At 42.7% G+C, this 21180-nt stretch overlaps 1 protein-coding gene across 1 annotated transcript in view; it reads right to left on the bottom strand.

The window, feature by feature from the left end:
* Positions 1-262: 262 nt before the first annotated feature.
* Positions 263-21180, bottom strand: part of LOC118369277 (5-hydroxytryptamine receptor 1D-like) — a 44890-nt gene continuing 23972 nt past the window's right edge. The window contains exon 2 of the mRNA XM_035753739.2: positions 263-5818. Coding sequence (XP_035609632.1) covers positions 3656-4816 — 1161 coding nt within the window. The 5' untranslated portion in view covers positions 4817-5818 and the 3' untranslated portion in view covers positions 263-3655. The remainder of the gene's footprint in view (positions 5819-21180) is intronic.

The following is a 21180-nucleotide window of genomic DNA, read 5'->3' as shown; positions in this document are numbered from 1 at the left end:
CATAGCTTTTACCTGGTCAGTCTGTCTACAATCAGTGTAGAGGTAGGCATCTGGATGGTAGACTTGTTCTCATCGAAGCTCATTACCCTTTCCTATACCAATAGGAGTCACAGGCAGGAACCATTGGACTGTGGCTTCACAGTTTATTTCAATATACTGTACCTCTCTATTTAGGTTCATGGCATAACATTGAAACAATTGCACTCATTCAAACATATAATTTGAATATCAACATTGAAAGAAGGTCAAATAAAAGGTCAAATATAAAATTAGACATAATTTCAACCAATAGATATTGACTATAGGATGAAAAATATTTTAAACATTTCTATGTGGGATTTTCAATGCAATTTCAACATATGCATAGTTCTGATGATTGTTGAAATTACTTTGATGTAACAACCTGTTACTTTCAGTCATTGTTAATTGAAGTTAACTTAATTTCAATGTTTACTACGCTGGTTAAAAATATGAAAACAGTAGTGATTGACTTTTTCCCACATAGATTCCCCGTCACAAACGGCTGACAAATGACATTGAAACAACGTTGACTCAACCACTGTGTGCCCAGTGGGTTTACAGTATCTTATGCAGATTCATTTGTTGCCAGGGAACAAGACATCATTCATTTTTAGGTTCAATCCAAAGGTAAATGCTGTCTCCTACATAGAGAAGTCAGGCTCCTCGAATGTGGATAATGTTTAAAGTTTAATCAGTTGGATACAATAAGCTGATGCCACAGGTGGAAAATAAGTCCACATTTCATTCACTGCAACTCCCCCTCCCCACACATCATTACACCTAGAGCAACTTGACAACTCCTACACATAAACAAATGCAGCCACATAGAGAGACACAGTAAGACTGAATCTTTATATATGTATTTCTCTATTGTACTGTACCACAGACGTGTTAAGGAAGATCCGCCTCTGTATGTGACACTTCTGTAACAATTTACCATGTCTTTCCCAGTCCAATGGGGCCTTATAATCCACTGCTCAATTATAATCCACTGCTGAATTATAATCCACTGCTGAATTATAATCCACGGATGAATTACCTGATCTCTTTCATCCAAAGAAGGACCAGTTCTTATTCTTTAGAGACTCGTTCATTTGTCTCAAACATGTATGATAAGTCTGTTCCTTTGGGGTCTGTAATATCCCAACCCAAACCCTCATTTATAATGAGTTTCATAGTCCTTGGAATATTTTATTCCATTTTTTTATGCATGCATACATTTCTAGTAAGGAAATATCTGAAAGATGTATGGCACTTCATAAGCATGTCAATGAAGTTCCAATGTACAACAAATGTACAGAGACCAAACACAATGAGCATGTGTTTACAACATGAACAAATGCCACAGTACAGAGTTTATATGAATAGACCCTATATTCCCATACCGGTATTTACTAAGATTTGCGAGAGACCCATTTCAATATCCACATTTTTCCGCGACCCCGTCCTGTAAAACAAAGTGATGAAATCAACGGCTAATGTTTACTTTTTTAATTGGGTATATGACAGTTATTACAAATCAAGTCTGATAGTACTTTTGACAGTATTTCATGCTGAAGGAAGTATGGTTTGAAGTGACTGAAATGCATCAGAAAGGTCATGGGAAGTTCAGAAGATCATCAGGCAACCGTTTAGTATGATCTTCTATGTAGAAAAGAAGTTCAATAACCATGTTTTAATCCAACCATTTCATGCAGATTAATTAACTGATGCATGAAAAAAATCTAAGCGGTCAGAACATGAATTGCCTGTATAATTGTATAAATGCCAACAGACAATATGTTCATTAGACATGATGGGATATTTTTGTGTGGGTAAAATTAATTATGAGAAAAATGAATGTGGAAACGCCTTTATGTACAACTATTGATATACTGTAATAACCATCATCAATCTATGTTGTGTGGTCCGCCCACTATGACTCGGGGAAATCATGCAGTTTATTAAACAAGATTAAATAAATGATGATGAACTTCACAGGGAGGTGAATGTGCAAGGTGATGAGTTTGATGCTCCTTTTCAATAAATATTGAAAGTCATATTCTGGTGACATTTAATTTTTTATTTTACCTTTATTTTACAAGGCAAGTCAGTTAAGAACAAATTCTTATTTTCAATGACTGTCACACCCTGGTCGAAGTATTTTGTGTTTTTCTTCATGTATTTGGTCAGGCCAGGGTGTGACATGGGTTTTTGTATGTGGTGTGTAGCTTAGTGGGGTTGTAGCTTAGTGGGGTGTTCTAGGAAAGTCTATGGCTGTCTGAAGTGGTCCTCAATCAGAGGCAGGTGTTTATCGTTGTCTCTGATTGGGAACCATATTTAGGCAGCCATATTCTTTGGTTGTATTGTGGGTGATTGTCCTGAGTGTCTTGATGTCCTTGTTCGATGTTAGTTGACACATGTATAGGCTGTTTTCGGTTTTCGTTTCGTTTATTGTTTTGTAGTGTTCGTGTTTAGTCGTGTTTACGTTTGTTTAAATAAACATGGATCGCAATCGACACGCTGCAGTTTGGTCCGACTCTCCTTCACCATATGAAAACCGTGACAATGACGGCCTAGGAACAGTGGGTTAACTGCCTGTTCAGGGGCAGAATGACAGATTTGTACCTTGTCAGCTCGGGGATTTGAACTTGCAACCTTTTGGTTACTAGTCCAACACTCTAACCACTAGGCTACCCTGCAGCCCCGATGATCAATGTTTGGCATCTGTTTGACAAAAACAACCTTATTTAGGCTACTTATGTATTGATTTTTCCCTTACTTTTTTTCTCACTCTGTTCGCGATGCGCAATGCAGAGAACACCGGAATAAGAATTCCCATTTAATTACCATAGTGAATTATTATAATGTTTGTTTGTGTCAATTAATCACATATGGGATGGGTTGCCAATTGGCGATTTCACATGAAAATAAAACGTCATTCATTCGTTAAAATAATCTCGCCCTTATCCATAATAATCTCAATGTAGGTAGCCTACCTGCACTGTATCTGCGAATTGTTGGCTACAGCGCATGTGCCAAGACCAGAGAGGGCACATTTGCAATATAACGCAAAACTATCAGTTGAGTTGAAAATGTGATGGAAACCCATTTAACTTGTACTTTTAATTCGGTACATGGGGATTGAACGGCAAAAGTTACTTTTATGTGTACTACGTCATCATGCAGATAGTTTTATCCTCAACAATTCAGTTTGATGGCGCATATTGTTTTAGGCAGATTTGAGAATATTCGCATGAAAATCTGTTACGAATTGGATGGAAAACTAGCGAATGATGTTCTTTTCTCCACAGTCTGACTTAGTACCTGGTCTTGTCCACTCTGTTCTAATGAGGCTTGTGGGCATTGTAGAGGGAAACCGAAGACGCATACATGTTCCTGGTTCTTATCTTTCAGTGACGGGATCATAATATTTTGTAGTTTATACCCCCCCCCCCAAAAAAAAATAGAACCACATAAAAAAATTAGAACCACATTCATTCCAACTGACGTAACCCCTGTTTTATGAACCAAGCACAATTATTTATTTTTTTCTTCAGAGTTTCTCTCGCAATCCCATGTTCAAATCAGGAGACCCCACGTTTGGGAAACTCTGGGTTATGATATCTTTTGTATGTACAATACTCGCATTCCTTTAGTAGCATCTCTTGAACTTGATGAGTTTGTGGAAGGCCTGTTTGAACTCGTCATTGAAGGCAGTGTAGATAACGGGATTGATGAGCGAGTTTAGGTAGCCAAGCCAGGTGAACACGTCGAAGAGCACTGGGTGGAACCAGCATTCTTTGCAGATGGCCAGTACCAGGGTGACCACGAAAAAGGGTAGCCAACACACGATGAAGGCTCCCAGGATGATGCCTAGCGTCTTGGTGGCCTTCTTCTCCCGGGCGGTGCACAGACGTTTCCTCTCCAGCACACTGTCAGCCAGCTTCACCGTCACGCAGTTATTGAAGAGAGGCGACCCACCACTGCTTCCTCCACCTCCGTTTACTGCCACTCCTCCCGTGTTGCCTCCCCCTCCGGGGTGCAGGTGGCCCTCTTGGTTGGAGGCGGAGTTGATGGAGCAAATGGAGGAGCCGGCCGACGTCTGGATGAGCTGGGCCGTGGTGAAACGCTTACCGCACGACACTGGTGTCTTAAAGATGCGTGAGCGGGCTGCCACGTAGATCCGGCCGTAGAGGATGATCAGCAACACAGTGGGAACATAGAACGCCCCGAAGGTGGAGTAGAGTGTGTAGGAGATCTGATCCGTGTTCACTATGCACTCCATCACCTCCTCGTTGGCCTTGGCCTGCCTCCAGAAGAGCGGTGGCATGGAGATGGAGATGGAGATCACCCATACCACCGTTATCATCAGGCCCGCTCGACGCATTGTCCGGCGCTTGGAGTACTCCAGGGCGTCAGTGATGGCCCAGTAGCGGTCCAGCGCGATGACGCACAGGTGCAAGATGGAGGCAGTGCAGAAGGTGATGTCCGATGACAGCCAGATGTCGCAGACAATCTGCCCCAGGGCCCAGGTCTTACTCACTGTGTACAAGATGCTGATAGGCATGACCAGGATGGACACCAGCAGGTCTGTCACAGCCAGCGAGCCAATCAGAAAGTTGGCTGGCGTGTGTAGCTTCCGAGTCAGGAATATGGTGGCGATGACAAAGGCATTGGACAGCACGGTGGCCAGGGTGACGATTGCCAGGATGGCTGACAGGAAGATCTGGAGCCCCAGGAGAGTGGCTTTGTCCCATAGTGCCTCTGTGGCGTTGGTGAAGAACAGATCAACGGAGCTATTATCCTGATCCATCTTGTCTTTCCCCTTTAATCCTTTGTTCAAGGTCTAGATGTGCCACATGACCACAATCAAATCAGGGCCTATGGTTTCCTTTGTCTTCTCGGCATGGTGCGAGGGCTGCATTGATGGGTGTCACTGTTGGTTGTCACACGTATCCATGGGACCTGATTGATCCTTTATCCATAATTTCAGTCTTGGAGACACCCTGGGTTCTGAGACAAAATCTCCAAAATTGAGATTTACAAAAAAGGTGATTGCTATTTAGTTTCATATTAGAGCTTTTGATTATGCTCGTACCATTTCAATGCATAACCAATAAAGCCATTATAGTTGCTGAATCACTGTCCATTTCAGCAGACACACTAATATTGGTTTGATTCGGCAGTCTGACTGAGGGACAGTAGACACTGATTTGTATTCTGCTTGTCTCATCAAACTCTGTTTTCTCTCTCGCCCAAGCTCTTATCTCCACTCCAGCCAGGCCGAGCACAACACCTCAGACCCTGACTTCCTATCAATTGCTGCTTTCATGGTCTCCTCCTGTTTCAATAACTCTCTGTGGGTAAAATCTGCACTGAAAGATAATGGTGATACACAGGGTTGTCTCACTCTGTACTCATTTTAAGCTAAACCAGGGTTCATTTAATTTGCGCTCAGCTCCAAAGCCTGGGCAGTCCAGTCTTGTTGATATTGAGGGTTAACTAGAATGTTAACATGATCCACATCAAGGGGGGAAAAGTCTGCTTCACTTCTTCATTCCAAATGTTTTTGGCTTGGCCTTAGAAATTCACCACTCAATGCGATAAAGAACAAGGCATTTGCAGATTCCCAGTTGGATGAAGCACAGCATGTGCTAATATTGATTTTTGATGTGTGTTCACTGTTTTCCTGTCAAAGCTTTGTTGGTCAGTTAAGCATTCAGGTGTGACGTCCAGATGGGTAGTAACAGTACTGCACAGCCTTTGTTCTGGTTTTGCTTCCCGAAAGGCCAGGCTTCAATTGAAGCACGACAACCTTAGAATGGGAAAGATAGAGAAAGAAAGTGTGCATTAGAAGTACATACGAGTCACCATTTCAAACCGCCAACAATCCCACCTACATAAAATATCCTACATGCAGTGCATGCACAATGAACAATATGTGAGCTCGACCTCTGGCATCTCATGCTATGAGGCATATTTCTACCTCAACCCTTATGTTCAGCCATTACATACATGCAAGATTGATAATACAATATTAAAGGGGAGTGGAAACAGTAGAACACCAGCTAACTGTACCTGTAAATCACCATATTGGCATTGTTGTATAACCGGAAGGAGAGTTTTGGAATTGCAGAATTTACTCAGACCATGACCTCTGCATGCATTAATGAGCAATATTTGCTGGTGTCAACCCATATCTGAAAACATGATACATATTTTGAAAGCTGAGAAACAGCCCTTTCAAATGATATACAGTGCCTTGCGAAAGTATTTCGCCCCCCTTGAACTTTGCGACCTTTTGCCACATTTCAGGCTTCAAACATAAAGATATAAAACTGTATTTTTTTTTGTGAAGAATCAACAACAAGTGGGACACAATCATGAAGTGGAACGACATTTATTGGATATTTCAAACTTTTAAAAAAAATCAAAAACAGAAAAATTGGGCGTGCAAAATTATTCAGCCCCTTTACTTTCAGTGCAGCAAACTCTCTCCAGAAGTTCAGTGAGGATCTCTGAATGATCCAATGTTGACCTAAATGACTAATGATGATAAATACAATCCACCTGTGTGTAATCAAGTCTCCGTGTAAATGCACCTGCACTGTGATAGTCTCAGAGGTCCGTTAAAAGCGCAGAGAGCATCATGAAGAACAAGGAACACACCAGGCAGGTCCGAGATACTGTTGTGAAGAAGTTTAAAGCCGGATTTGGATACAAAAAGATTTCCCAAGCTTTAAACATCCCAAGGAGCACTGTGCAAGCGATAATATTGAAATGGAAGGAGTATCAGACCACTGCAAATCTACCAAGACCTGGCCGTCCCTCTAAACTTTCAGCTCATACAAGGAGAAGACTGATCAGAGATGCAGCCATGAGGCCCATGATCACTCTGGATGAACTGCAGAGATCTACAGCTGAGGTGGGAGACTCTGTCCATAGGACAACAATCAGTTGTATATTGCACAAATCTGGCCTTTATGGAAGAGTGGCAAGAAGAAAGCCATTTCTTAAAGATATCCATAAAAAGTGTTGTTTAAAGTTTGCCACAAGCCACCTGGGAGACACACCAAACATATGGAAGAAGGTGCTCTGGTCAGATGAAACCAAAATTGAACTTTTTGGCAACAATGCAAAACGTTATGTTTGGCGTAAAAGCAACACAGCTCATCACCCTGAACACACCATCCCCACTGTCAAACATGGTGGTGGCAGCATCATGGTTTGGGCCTGCATTTCTTCAGCAGTGACAGGGAAGATGGTTAAAATTGATGGGAAGATGGGTGGAGCCAAATACAGGACCATTCTGGAAGAAAACCTGATGGAGTCTGCAAAATACCTGAGACTGGGATGGAGATGTGTCTTCCAACAAGACAATGATCCAAAACATAAAGCAAAATCTACAATGGAATGGTTCAAAAATAAACATATCCAGGTGTTAGAATGGCTAAGTCAAAGTCCAGACCTGAATCCAATCGAGAATCTGTGGAAAGAACTGAAAACTGCTGTTCACAAATGCTCTCCATCCAACCTCACTGAGCTCGAGCTGTTTTGCAAGGAGGAATGGGAAAAAATGTCAGTCTCTCGATGTGCAAAACTGATAGAGACATACCCCAAGCGACTTACAGCTGTAATCGCAGCAAAAGGTGGCGCTACAAAGTATTCACTTAAGGGGGCTGAATAATTTTGCACGCCCAATTTTTCAGTTTTTGATTTGTTAAAAAGGTTTGAAATATCCAATAAATGTCGTTCCACTTCATGATTGTGTCCCACTTATTGTTGATTCTTCACAAAAAAAAATACATTTTTATATCTTTATGTTTGAAGCCTGAAATGTGGCAAAAGGTCGCAAAGTTCAAGGGGGCTGAATACTTTCGCAAGGCACTGTAACAGACAATAGCACGACGTCAATCAAATGGTAAGCAGTCGAGAGAAACACCTGTGAAAATGTGTACTGTATCTTAAACAAAAATCTGTTATTTTCCCCAAACTGCCTTTTACACAACTTCCTAATGAAGGTGGAGAAAAAACTTAGAGCATGTTGCATCTTCTTTATGTTGTAAGGATTAATCATCTGAAATCAGAATAGTCATACCCTTTACAGTGAATGAGTTACAGCTGTTTTATTTTCTGGAAATGTATGGAATATTCTGTGATCAAACATTTTCTCATATACATAGTATATTAAACACATACAGTACCAGTCAAAAGTTTGGACACACCTATTCATTCAAGTGTTTTTATTTTTACTATTTGCTACATTGTAGAATAATAGTGAAGACATCAAAACTATGAAATAACACATGGAATCCTGTAGTAACCAAAAAAGTGTTAAACAAATCAAAATATATTTAAAATGTGAGATTCTTCAAAGTAGCCACCCTTTGCCTTGATGATAGCTTTGCACACTTGTGGCATTCTCTCAACTAGCTTCATGAGTAATGCTTTTCCAACAGTCTTGAATGAGTTCCCCCATATGCTGAGCACTTGTTGGCTGCTTTTCCTTCACGCTGCAGTCAAACTCCTCCCAAACCATCTCAATTGGGTTGAGGTCAGGTGATTGTGGAGGCCAGGTCATCTGATACAGCACTCCATCACTCTCCTTGGTCAAATAGCCCTTACACAGCCTGGAGGTGTGCTTTGGGTCATTGGCCTGTTGAAAAAGAAATGATAGTCCCACTAAGTGCAAACCAGGTGGGATGGCGCATCGCTGCAGAATGCTGTGGTGACCATGCCAGTTAAGTGTGCCTTGATTTCTAAATAAATCACACAGTGTCACCAGAAAAGCACCCCCATACCATCACACCTCCTCCTGCATGCTTCACGGTGGGAACTACACATGCGGAGATCCTCCATTCACCTACTCTGCGTCTCACAAAGACACGGCGGTTGGAACCAAAAATCTAATTTGGACTCAGACCAAAGGACAGATATCCACCAGTCTAATATCCACTGCTTGTGTTTCTTGGCTCAAGCAAGTCTCTTCTTATTATTCGTGTCCGTTAGTAGAGGTTTCTTTGCAGCAATTCAACGAGTCTCCTCTAAACAGTTGATGTTGAAATGTGTCTGTTACATGAACTCAGGAGCATTTATTTGGGCTGCTATCTGAGGTGCAGTTAACCCTTATGAACTTATCCTCTGCAGCAGAGGTAACTCTAGGTCTTGACATGTTCCAGATGAACTGACCTCCATGTCTTAAAGTAATGATGGACCGTCATTTCTCTTTGCTTATTTGAGCTGTTCTTGCCATAATATGGACTTGGTCTTTTACCGAATAGGGCTATCTTATGTATACCACCCCTACCTTGTCACAACACAACTGATTGGCTCAAACACATTAAGGAGGAAAGAAATTCCACAAATTAACTTAACACAGCATACACGTGCCAAGAGTGTGCAAATCTGTCATCAAGGTATAGGGTGGCTACCTTGAGGATTCTCAAAAATAAAATGTATTTTGATTTATTTAACACTTTTTTGGTTACTACATGATTCCATGTTTTATTTTATAGTTTTGATGTCTTCACTATTCTTCTGCAATGTAGAAAATAGTAAGAATAATGAAAAACCTTTGAATGAGTAGGTGTGTCCAAACTTTTGACTGCTACTGTATATGCACCAAAACATAATACACACAACCTAAAACAATGTTAATCCCTTACAATGCATAACTGCTTGCCCTTGCATTTAGGCGCTACACAAATCAATATTCCTATTTTTCCTGTAAAGCCAACCATTTCTACAGTAGTCCTCCAGTACGTTAAAGTTCACCTAGGTTCATCTAGGCTGTGAGAGTGTGTGATTGTCTGCAGCCTCAGCAGCATGTTGTCCAGTCTTTCCAGCCCCTGCCTGTCCTTGTCACCGTGGGGACAGCTTCTATTGACTGCCTGGTCTCTGTCTATTGATTGCCTCCTCATGAAGGTCTGAGAGATGACAGTGCACCACTGTCCTATAAAAACCATAGACCTAATTTACATACTGTATAGGCCTAATAGTACACTGAACAAAAATGTAAAGTGTAAAGTTTTGGTCCCATGTTTCATGATCTGAAATAGAAAAATCCCACAAATGTTCCATACATTTATCTCAAATGTTGTGCACAAATGTGTTAATATCCCTGTCCGTGAGCATTTCTCCTTTGCCAAGATAATCCGCCCACCTGACAGAAAGAAATTTCTCAGGGATAGGGGGCAGTAATTGGAAGTTCAGATGACTGAGGTGAGATGACTGTCTGTTACTCAGGCTCAGAAGCTAGGATATGCATATAATTGGTAGTATTGGATAGAAAACGTTTCTAAAACTGTTAAAACAATGTGTGTGAGTGTAACAGAACTGATATGGTGTTACGGTTTTCTTGCGGTGAAAGAGAGTCGGACCAAAATGCAGCGTGGTATTCTTGATACATGTTTAATGACGATGAATAAACGAACAATACAAAAACAATAAACGTAACGAGAAAACCTAACAGCCTATACTGGTGCACAAACAAACACAGAGACAGGAACAATCACCCACGAAACACTCAAAGAATATGGCTGCCTAAATATGGTTCCCAATCAGAGACAACGATAAACACCTGCCTCTGATTGAGAACCACTCCTGACAGCCATAGACTATGCTAGAAAACCCCACTAAGCCACAATCCCAATACCTACGAAAAACCCCAAGACAAAACACACCACATAAAAAACCCATGTCACACCCTGGCCTGACCAAAAGGTGCGGACTCCCGGCCGCACACCTAAACCCATAGGGGAGGGTCCGGGTGGGCGTCTGTCCATGGTGGCGGCTCCGGCTCGGGACGTGGACCCCACTCCAACAAAGTCTTAGTCCCCTTGTAACGAGTCCTTTGATTGGCGACCCTCGCCACCGACCTTGGCCTAGTAACTCTCACCAAGGATCCCACTGGACTGAGGTAGCTCGGGACTGAGGGGTAGCTCGGGACTGAGGGGTAGCTCGGGACTGAGGGGTAGCTCGGGACTGAGAGGAAGCTCAGTACTGAGAGGAAGCTCAGTACTGAGAGGAAGCTCAGGCAGGTAGTTGGATCTGGCAGATGCTGGCTGGCTGGTGGTTCTGGCAGATCCTGGCTGACTGGCGGATCCTGGCTGACTGGCGGATCCTGGCTGACTGGCGGATCCTGGCTGAATGGCGGATCTGGAAGATTCTGGCTGACTGGCGGATCCTGGCTGAATGGCGGATCTAGAAGTTTCTGGCTGACTGTCGGCTCTGGCTGCTCCATGCAGACTGGCAGCTCTGGCTGCTCCATGCAGACTGGCAGCTCTGGCTGCTCCATGCAGACTGGCAGCTCTGGCTGCTCCATGCAGACTGGCAGCTCTGGCTGCTCCATGCAGACTGGCAGCTCTGGCTGCTCCATGCAGACTGGCAGCTCCGGCTGTCCATGCTGAGCTCTGGGCAGCTCCTTGAGACTCAGCTCTGGCAGCGCTGGAGAGGAGGAAGGGTCTGGCTGTGCTGAACAGGCAGGAGACTCCGGCAGCGCTGGAGAGGAGGAAGGCTCTGGCAGCGCTAAACAGGCGGGAGACTCCGGCAGCGCTGGAGAGGGGAAAGGCTCTGGCAGCGCTGAACAGGCGAGGCGCACTGAAGGCCTTGGTGCGTGGTGCTGGCACTGGTGGTACTGGGCCGAGAACACGCACAGGAAGCCTGGTGCGGGGAGCTGCCACCGGAGGACTGGTGTGTGGAGGTTGCACAGGATGGACCGGACCGTGAAGGCGTACTGGAGAGCTTGAGAGCAGGGCTGGCACAGGACGTGCAAGACTAGGGAGGTGCACAGGAGGCCTAGTGCGTGAGGCTGGCACAATCTTCACCAGCCGACTAACACGCACCTCAGGACGAGTATGGAGCGCTGACCCAGGTGCCATCAAATCCCCGACACGCTCCGTCGGGCGAATTCCATGCCTAAAGCACCAGCACAGCAACTCCCTCATAACTCTCTCCTCCAATTTCCCCATTAACTCCTTCACAGTCTCTGCTTCGCTCACCTCCAACACCGGCTCTGGTCTCCTCATTGGCTCCTCACGATAAACAGGGGGAGTTGGCTCAGGTCTGACTCCTGACTCTGCCACACTCTCCCTGAGCCCCCAAGAAAGTTTTGGGGCTGACTCTCGGGCTTCCTTCCGCGCCGTCGTGCTTGTCTCTCCAACTCCATTCTCCTATAACCCTCTTCGCACTGCTCCAGCGAATCCCAGGCGGGCTCCGGCACTCTCCCTGGGTCGACCGCCCACCTGTCGATCTCCTCCCAAGTCGTATAATCCAAACTTTGTTGCTCCTGCTGCCGCTGCCTGTCACCACGCCGCTTGGTCCTGTTGTGGTGGGTGATTCTGTTACGGTTTTCTTGCGGTGAAAGAGAGTCGGACCAAAATGCAGCGTGGTATTATTGATACATGTTTAATGACGATGAATAAACAAACAATACAAAAACAATAAACGTAACGAGAAAACCTAACAGCCTATACTGGTGCACAAACAAACACAGAGACAGGAACAATCACCCACGAAACACTCAAAGAATATGGCTGCCTAAATATGGTTCCCAATCAGAGACAACGATAAACACCTGCCTCTGATTGAGAACCACTCCAGACAGCCATAGACTATGCTAGAAAACCCCACCAAGCCACAATCCCAATACCTGCGACAAACCCCAAGACAAAACACACCACATCAAAAACCCATGTCACACCCTGGCCTTACCAAAATAATAGAGAAAACACAAAATACTAAGACCAGGGCGTGACATATGGCAGGCGAAAACCCGAGGAGAATCCATTCAGATTGTTTTGTTGTTGAGGTCATCACCCATTGAAACGGCTGTCTATGGGAAAATCAAAGGAAATCCTCCCAGATTGCAGTTCCTATGGCTTCCACTAGATGTCAGTCATTAGAAAGGGTTTCAGGCTTGTTTTTTGAAAACATTTCTAGAATTTGTCATTTTTCTAGGTGGCTCTCATTTTGACTGTAGTCTTGTGGCACGCGTGGATGAGGGCGCGCACTTCGTTATTTATCTCCGGCAATGAACATACCGTCTCCGTCTTAAATTGTATCATTTATTTACATATTGGGGTACCTGAGGATTGATTAGAAACGTTGTTTGACTTGTTTGGACGAAGTTTATTGGTAACTTTTGGGATTCCTTTGTATGCATTTTGAACGAGGGGAACAGCTGGATTACTGAATCAAGCGCGCTAACTAAACTGACTTTTTTGGGATATAAAAAATGACTTTATCGAACAAAACAACCATTTGTTATGTAGCTGGGACCCTTGGGATTGCAAACAGAGGAAGATATTCAAAGATAAGTGATTTATTTTATCGCTATTTCTGACTCTGCTGGGTTGGAAAATGTTTTTAATGCTTTTGTATGCGTGGCGCTGTCCTCAGATAATCGTATAATATGCTTTTGCCATAAAGCCTTTTTTAAATCTGACAAAGCGGCTGGATTAAAAAGAAGTTAAGCTTTTAAACGATGTAAGACACTTGTATTTTCATGAATGTTTAATATTATGATTTTTGTATTTTGAATTTCGCGCTCTGCAATTTCACCGGATGTTGTCGAGGTGTGCTGCTAGCGGCACATCTAGCCCAAAGAGGATTTAAACAGCATGATAATTACACAGGTGCACCTTGTTCTGGGGACAATACATGGCTGAGGGGTATTTAAGTCTGTAATAAAGCCCTTTTGTGGGAAAGAAATTATATAAAATCCGTATATTAGGGCCTAATTTATTTATTTTCATTGACTGATTTCATTATATGCACTGTACTTCAGTAATATCTTTGAAAATGTTGCATGTTGTGTTTATAAAATGCATCATTGAGCCTGAGCTTTCAAAAGCCATAATCTAGCTGGTTTAGTTATCTATCATCATGAGGGTTAGGCTTTTAATTCTTGCAATCAACAGCCAGCAGACTTAACTACTATTTTTTTGGAATCATATCCCAGATAAACATACACCTCATGAGATATATATCTAGCTAGCTAGCTAATAATTCTAGCTATGGGGATCATAGTTAGATTATCTTAATTTTACTGGTAAAATAGCAACCCTGCAACAGCCCTCTCTGTCTGGCTAGCTAGCTACATATTGAATCACTAGCCAGTCGTTTTAGCTCCAAATTACAACTGGCTTACTATTTTTAGGAATCATATCTCAGATATAACCGATAGCTACCAAATTAGATATCTAGCTATGTAATCATCTAGCTAGCTAATAATTATATGGGTACCATGCATTTTAATGGTAAAATAGAAATTCTGGGGCAGCCCTCTCTTCTGGCTGGCAAAAATCTGAAATTGTTTGTCACAAAAATATTTTGTCACTTCAAGATTAGACTACTGCAATGCTTTACTTTCCAGCTATACGGATAAGGCACTAAATAAACTTCAGTTAGTGCTAAATATGGCTGCTAGAATCTTGACTAGAACCCCAAAATGTGATCAGATTACTCCAGTTCTAGCCTCTCAACACTGTCAAGGTTTTGCTGCTAACCTACAAAGTATTACATGGACTTGCTCCTACCTATCCCTCTGATTTGGTCCTGCTGTACATGCCTACACATATGCTGCAGTCACAAGACACAGGCCTGCTTATTGTTACTAGAAAGCCAACAGGTGGAGGCAGGGCTTTTTATTAATATTCTTTGCTAGTTAGCGAGTTATTAGCCCAGTTATAGATAATTTGTAGTCAGAAATGGTCTGCCGATCCATGTGAGAGACGCAGACTCGGTCTCAACTTTTGTCTTTACCGAAGACTCATGTCTTCAGTAGGTCCTACTGCTCCCCTCGCTCCACTGGGATTCTCTGCCTCTGACCCTATTACGGGGGTTGAATCACTGGTTTGGTAATGCTCTCCCATGCCATCCCTAAGAGGGGTTCATCACGTTTTGCCAGGCTTTTGTCGCTATACTCAACATGAGTGGGTTGAGTCACTGACGTTATCTTCCTGTCCGGTCTTGTGTCCCCTTGGGCTTGTGTGGTGGGGGAGCTCTTTGTGGGCTATACTCCACCTTGTCTCAGGGTAACAAGTTAGTGGTCTGTTGATATCCATCTGGTGTGGGGGCTGTGCTTTGGCAAAGTCTCCAACCCCCCCCCCCCCGTCTCAGTCCCCAGTAGCTTTGCTGCAATAGTCTGTGCCAGGTGGCTAGGGTCAGTCTGTCCTATCTGGTGTATTTATCCTGTCTTATTTGATGTTCTGTGCGATCTCTCCCCTCTTGGAGGACCTGAGGCATGACTACTTTTGTTGCCTGACGACAGCCCAGGGAGAATGTACTGTGCATGTTTCGTCCTGATATGACACTGCATATCACCTCCATTAGAACAATAGTGGTGATTTACAAGTAGCCACTCGAGGGGATTATGCTCTCATAAGCAATGTTCCCTCTAAACTGCGTGCAGTAGCCCCGAGACTGTCAGAGTGCAGAAGAAATATCAACCCATGGAGAGAAGCATGAGATTGGACTTCAAATCAACTTTTTAGAGTTTTCCATGTTAGTCAACACAATCAAAGTTTCGCTTTACTGTGGCAATTGTTATCGATTCAACGCAATATTAGCCACTTTCAATGCAACATACCGAAACAAAACAAACTATGCAGGAGATATTGTTATAGGCAGAACGCATCGGAGTAGGATTCTATTGCGCATGACTCAGCAATACATACACCGGTGTGGCATATCCAATCAGAGCTGCAGTAAGCCTATATGCAAATTGACTATTGCCATATATGGATCTGTGCCATATACTTTGAACTGGACTGTGTTTACAGCTGTGGTCATGAGTAGGTTTGCTTGTTTTGAGATGCGCTTGTTTTAAGATTAAGGCAAGAGCTGCATGTAGCCACATGTGTACATTTTATTCATATTCTTTGCTAGTTAGCGAGTTATTAGCCCAGTTATAGATCATTTGTAGTCAGAAATAGGGGAGTGATTGCTTCCTACAAGAGAACAAAAAGTGTACATTTCTAGATCGTTGAGCTTTTTTTTGTTGTCTTAGAGACAGTGTTGTATTCTGAGATAGGCTTGAATAAGCTAAATTTCCAGTATGCAGAGGGTAGCATAATTTGCCTGATTCTCTTTTTAGTTTGCCTCTCACTGTTTGCCAGAAGCACAGGTGTGTGGGAATAGTCTTAGCATAAACTTCAAGCAAGTCAGAAGATTATTCATAATGTATGCCTGTCTCTAGCTAATCTTCATTGAGATGCCAATGAGTCTGAAAAATAACTTTACTACCATACTTCAGAGAGGATGTGTCGATGTGGATCAGATTTAAATCAGTAAACATCCCTAAAACGCTATGTTAGACTTTGATCTTTGACCTTTTACCATGTGGAATGTGATGTGAAGAAGAAAAAAAATCATGATATTATTAAGCGTCATGATGAATCGCTTAAGCCTTCCGCTGACTTCTGAGCTACGACTGGTTACACCTAAAGATGGCAGCTCTACCCTTTAGTCTTGTCAGATCTAGTTACATTATGGCTTTCTAAAGTATGTGACCCATTGGAGATGGGCTTCATCTGAGATGTAGGAAATGAGGACAAACCTGGAAGAGCAATAAATGCCCTTTAAGTTAAAGATAGAATCCTCAGTTACTACAAATAAATGAATGATATATACCTATTGATTCTTGAAGAATATTTAAATGCCTCATGAGCTTAGTTCAACTGTTGTAAAATATAAAATATAAGCTTGTTTTACTCCAATGTTTGTAAACAAACACTGTATAGCCTCAAAACATTCTACCAGAGTCGGTTTATCTGACCTGTGACCAATAATTAGTGAGATGTAAACATAAATAAAGATCTTGTCTCTTTCCCTAGGAACCTTCCCAGTGGATACAGCAACGCAGTCAGGCTATAATTGCGTAGAATACAGTATTCCTACATAAGAGAGAGAGATCCCACTGGGAACAGACGTCGGATCAATGTAATTTAGTTTCAATTATGAGGATACAAAGATGATTCAACCAGTGTGCGCCCAGTGGGAGTTTTTGTATCTGTGTGTATAATAACAAGATAACAGACCAAATGAGAAAGAGAGAGATACATGAGTAATTGTGTGTATCGCATCCTCTAAACGGAAACCTTAACCAATCTAACTCAACAATACAATATATATAAGAGACTGAGACTAAGTAAGAGCTTATCACCAAAACAGCATGACACATACAGTAGCAATGCAGTATTCTGGCTTGGCTTATTTCCAACTACTGAGCTAATGAAGGAGTGGAAAAAGCCAGACCACAGCAGAACCCTGGTCCTCTCTGGAGAGATTGCTGGTCAGCTGCTAATCCTTCTGAACACAGCCCTGTGAGCTCCACATGGCAGAGGTGGAGACAGGCTAATTGATTTAGCTTGGGAGAGCTGATGCCTCACTGTGGACTAATGTTCAGCCAAGCAAATTGTAAGCTGCAGGTGGAGAGGCGTAAACTGGTGGGAATACGGTTAGCCGAGTGGCAATGGAGGATGGAGACAAAGCTGGACATCTACTCCAGGTGGTGTCTGAGGAAAGCCCGAAAGATAATCAAGGACTCCAGTCACCCGAGCCATGGACTGTTCACTCTGTTACCATCTGGCAAGCGGTAACGAATCATCGGGTATAGGACCAACAGGCTCTGAGACAGCTACTACCACCAGGCCATCAGACTGCTGAAGAGCTAACCGGAGCTGTCTCCCTGCAACTTAAAAATTATTTGCATCTCAGAGACGATCTGCACCTTAGAGATTATTAGTACTGACTACCCACATATCCAACCCTTACCCACACACACAAACGTATAAATCAAATCAAATTTGTATCTGTCACATGCGCCGAATACGACAGGTGTAGTAGACCTTACAGTGAAACGCTTACTGATAAGCCCTTGTTTTGCATTTTTAAGAAAATACCTAAAAACAAAAAGAGATAACAATAACATATAATTATAGCGCATACACAGTCAACACTGCAGTTCTATTTATTTTACTGCCTGGCCATGTCACTACACACTTTATATTTGTAAATCATGTGTAATACAATCCATTATTACTACACATACTACCTCTTATTACTTGTATTAGTTGTTATTCTTGACCTGAGAAGGATGTTTAAGTAGCATGAAATAGTTGAGACCAAGACGTTGTGTTTAACTTGGCAGAGGAGATATTGATACAGCGCACCTTGGTGGGTAATAAACATATATATATATATATATGCCATTTAGCAGACGCTTTTATCCAAAGCGACTTACAGTCATGTGTGCATACATTCTACGTATGGGTGGTCCCGGGGATCGAACCCACTACCCTGGCGTTACAAGCGCCATGCTCTACCAACTGAGCTACAGAAGGACCACATCTCATACACTAGAGGCCTGTAGATTTGAATGATAGATCTGGTAGCTGTGTCTGTGCGGTATAGTCTAATGAAAGCGAAAAAATATTTATTAGATAAGAAGATCAACAGCAAAAGACTGACTACGTATCTTAACATTTCCAATCATGGATCAAAAGTCTATAATGGGGAGGGCTGCAAGAATACAGAGTTTCTGAATTGGAGCAATTATAAGAAATACAGATTCACTGAAATGGCTTTTGAAGGTAGAGAATATGACCTGAAAATGGACCATAAAACCAAATCTTGAAATGTTGAGAGAGCTAAAGGGTGGGGAAGAGAACTTGAGAAAAGCCACTCTTAGTTAGACTTTGTGGAGTCGGCCCTATGTAGGATTCTAATCTCTTAACGTCCGTGGGCGAGCTACTCAGAGTCAACAGAAGTGCTGCAGCAATTGAGCCATCAGAGAAAGTCCGCCAAAGAGTGCTGCGGGAAGACTTGGAGGGCTTTGAACAATTCCTGTGTTGATTTTTGACTGTGGTAGTGGGAGATGCAGATGGTGCAGTGACAATGCTGCAATCCCAACCTCTGGGCACGAACCTCTGGACAGATAGTAGAGTTTGGGGGGAAATTATCACTGGCTTTCGGTCTGTAAGCAGATATGGGAGAGACGGAACACAAGAGATGAGAGGACAGTCTGTCCGGAACACTGTTTTATGGTCAATCTGTCTATCTCTCTCTGTCTATAGCTATCCATCTGTCTTTTTCTAGTATACACTGAGTATACCAAACAATTCAGGGTGGTTCCCATGTTGACTCCAATGATTCCCACAGTTGTGTCAAGTTGGCTGGATGTCCTTTGGGTATGGACCATTCTTGAAACTCACGGGAAACTGTTGAGCGTGAAAATAAGCACAAAAAGTGTTTGTTTTTTATTGAACATTAAAACATACAATCTACCTGCAGTTGAGCCGATCAACATTTACATTGTCATCTAACCATCTCTCGTCTAGAGCGACCCACAGGAGCAACCAAGGTCAAGCGCCCTGCCCAAGGGCACGTTGACAGATCTCCCACCAAGTCAAAACGGGAACCCGAACCAGCAACCTAAGCTCTCAACCGCCAGTCCACCAACCATGCAAGATCCCCTGACAGCTGCCCCTCAACCAAAACTTAAATGCAATTAAAAAATATTCCCTCCCTCACCTGGTCAGTCCATGTAATTGTCTTAATGTTTTGTATACTCAGTGTTTGTCTGCCTTTATTCTACCTTTATTCGCAGTGTCAACATTTTATATTTAAGCAGTAAGGCACGAGGAGGTGTGGTACAGTGCCTTGCGAAAGTATTCGGCCCCCTTGAACTTTGCGACCTTTTGCCACATTTCAGGCTTCAAACATAAAGATATAAAAATGTATTTTTTTGTGAAGAATCAACAACAAGTGGGACACAATCATGAAGTGGAACGACATTTATTGCATATTTCAAACTTTTTTAACAAATCAAAAACTGAAAAATTGGGCGTGCAAAATTATTCAGCCCCCTTAAGTTAATACTTTGTAGCGCCACCTTTTGCTGCGATTACAGCTGTAAGTCGCTTGGGGTATGTCTCTATCAGTTTTTCACATCGAGAGACTGAAATGTTTTCCCATTCCTCCTTGCAAAACAGCTCAAGCTCAGTGAGGTTGGATGGAGAGCATTTGTGAACAGCAGTTTTCAGTTCTTTCCACAGATTCTCGATTGGATATAGGTCTGGACTTTGACTTGGCAATTCTAACACCTGGATATGTTTATTTTTGAACCATTCCATTGTTGATTTTGCTTTATGTTTTGGATCATTTTCTTGTTGGAAGACAAATCTCAGTCCCAGTCTCAGGTCTTTTGCAGACTCCATCAGGTTTTCTTCCAGAATGGTCCTGTATTTGGCTCCATCCATCTTCCCATCAATTTTAACCATCTTCCCTGTCCCTGCTGAAGAAAAGCAGGCCCAAACCATGATGCTGCCACCACCATGTTTGACAGTGGGGATTGTGTGTTCAGGGTGATGAGCTGTGTTGCTTTACGCCAAACATAACGTTTTGCATTGTTGCCAAAAAGTTCAATTTTGGTTTCATCTGACCAGAGCACCTTCTTCCACATGTTTGGTGTGTCTCCCAGGTGGCTTGTGGCAAACTTTAAACAACACTTTTTATGGATATCTTTAAGAAATGGCTTTCTTCTTGCCACTCTTCCATAAAGGCCAGATTTGTGCAATATACGACTGATTGTTGTCCTATGGATAGAGTCTCCCACCTCAGCTGTAGATCTCTGCAGTTCATCCAGAGTGATCATGGGCCTCTTGGCTGCATCTCTGATCAGTCTTCTCCTTGTATGAGCTGAAAGTTTAGAGGGACGGCCAGGTCTTGGTAGATTTGCAGTGGTCTGATACTCCTTCCATTTCAATATTATCGCTTGCACAGTGCTCCTTGGGATGTTTAAAGCTTGGGAAATCTTTTTGTATCCAAATCCGGCTTTAAACTTCTTCACAACAGTATCTCGGACCTGCCTGGTGTGTTCCTTGTTCTTCATGATGCTCTCTGCGCTTTTAACGGACCTCTGAGACTATCACAGTGCAGGTGCATTTATACGGAGACTTGATTACACACAGGTGGATTGTATTTATCATCATTAGTCATTTAGGTCAACATTGGATCATTCAGAGATCCTCACTGAACTTCTGGAGAGAGTTTGCTGCACTGAAAGTAAAGGGGCTGAATAATTTTGCACGCCCAATTTTTCAGTTTTTGATTTGTTAAAAAGTTTGAAATATCCAATAAATGTCGTTCCACTTCATGATTGTGTCCCACTTGTTG

The sequence above is a fragment of the Oncorhynchus keta genome, chromosome 35 (genome assembly GCF_023373465.1).
Source record: "Oncorhynchus keta strain PuntledgeMale-10-30-2019 chromosome 35, Oket_V2, whole genome shotgun sequence".
Classification (NCBI taxonomy): Eukaryota; Metazoa; Chordata; class Actinopteri; order Salmoniformes; family Salmonidae; genus Oncorhynchus; species Oncorhynchus keta.
This window is presented reverse-complemented; position numbering and strand designations above follow the sequence as displayed.